Below are 1,340 nucleotides of genomic sequence, written 5' to 3'. Positions count from 1 at the left end.
TTCATTTACAGTTCTGATCTATGAACCAGAAAATCCCGAGGCCAAGGAGTTTTTCTCACTTATTGAAGAAATGTTGCTGTTGGGTAAATTTAACAATGGAAATTGCCTTCTTTCTCAAGGATCTAAGCGCAGTCGCTCTTTAAAAACCCATTATCCTGGGAGGTTGGCAAAGGGCATCCTCTCGAGGCGTTTAAGGAAAGGGTCAGTGGCTCCCTGGGATGGGCTCATGAAGACCAGTGCTCAGTGCTGCGGTCATGATGACCCTTCTCTCTGTGGCGTGGAACTGCCCAAGTGCAGCAGGCTTTCCAGGCACGGGAACCAGACAGTCTGGGGGCAGTGAGGGAGGCAGGGGGGTGGAGCAAGACATGTTAGTCACCCTCATGTAGGAGATGTTATCCCACGATTCTAAGGAAAGCCACTACCCCGTCAGCTGCCCTAAATCTCACTCTTCAACATGCCATCGAAGTAGGGATTACATTGACGATAGTGCACATACTGTTCTTTCACTAGCCCTAGGTTCTAAACGAACTTTAAGTCCACCAACATTTTTATATCAACAAGAATGTTGCGTCTTTCTATTACCGCTTTGACCCTGTATACGGTTAGCAGAGTTCAGCCCAGCGTTACCATGCTCAGATAGATAGATATAGGTATTTCTTGGTGGAGGGTGGGGCAAGGAGAATTCTGATATTTCCAAGAGTGGAAATTCTCAGGAGCATTTGAACCCATTCTGTTCTTTTCGGTGGCAGAGAAAGCGAAGCGCCCCGAGGAAGACTCCGAAGAAGACCTTGACGACAGCAGCGCGGAGAGCGAGGGGGAAAGCAGCGAGGAGCAGAGTGAAGACAGCTCCGACGAGTGTGAAGACGGCTGACGGCCGGCCGAGGCCACTGCTGGGCTGTGAGCCTCGCGCCCTGCTGGGTGTGTTCCGCGGAATTCTCCGTCCTGTGTGCTATAGCAGTATAAAGACAGAGCAGCACGGTGTCTACTTCTTCTTCCCAGCTGCCGAGTTCCCTTCACTTGCCCATCTCCTTCGTGGGAGCTCAGTTTTCATATTTCGGCCCTCGGTCTAATGTGAGTTCCTCAGGTGGTAGACGGGAATTGCAGATTTCTTGCCTTACAGTGCCAGCTACAACTGAGACGTCTCCACACGGGGTCGGTCACTTATTTAGTTCAGCCGTCCCCTAAGGGAAGTACGATGGCCACATCCCTTCTGAAGAGGTTGGCAGTTCACTCACACAGGCCGAGGAAGAGCAGTGGGTTCATTTGCTGACTGCCGTAGCCAGTTCCCCCAAACCGGCTGGCTCAGAACCGTGCACATGTAGTATCTGGCAGTTCTGGGG

At 51.5% G+C, this 1,340-nt stretch overlaps 1 protein-coding gene across 1 annotated transcript in view; it reads left to right on the top strand.

Moving 5' to 3' along the window:
- Positions 1-976, top strand: part of ERICH2 (glutamate rich 2) — a 35,122-nt gene extending 34,146 nt beyond the window's left edge. Inside the window, exons 10-11 of the mRNA XM_045299338.1 lie at positions 12-83; positions 750-976. Of these exons, the coding sequence (XP_045155273.1) occupies positions 12-83; positions 750-871 (194 nt within the window). The 3' untranslated portion in view covers positions 872-976. The remainder of the gene's footprint in view (positions 1-11; positions 84-749) is intronic.
- The last annotated feature ends 364 nt before the right edge of the window (positions 977-1,340 follow it).

Source organism: Echinops telfairi, unplaced genomic scaffold (assembly GCF_000313985.2).
Source record: "Echinops telfairi isolate 266 unplaced genomic scaffold, ASM31398v2 ScPeMD7_4;HRSCAF=17, whole genome shotgun sequence".
Lineage (NCBI taxonomy): Eukaryota > Metazoa > Chordata > Mammalia > Afrosoricida > Tenrecidae > Echinops > Echinops telfairi.
This window is presented reverse-complemented; position numbering and strand designations above follow the sequence as displayed.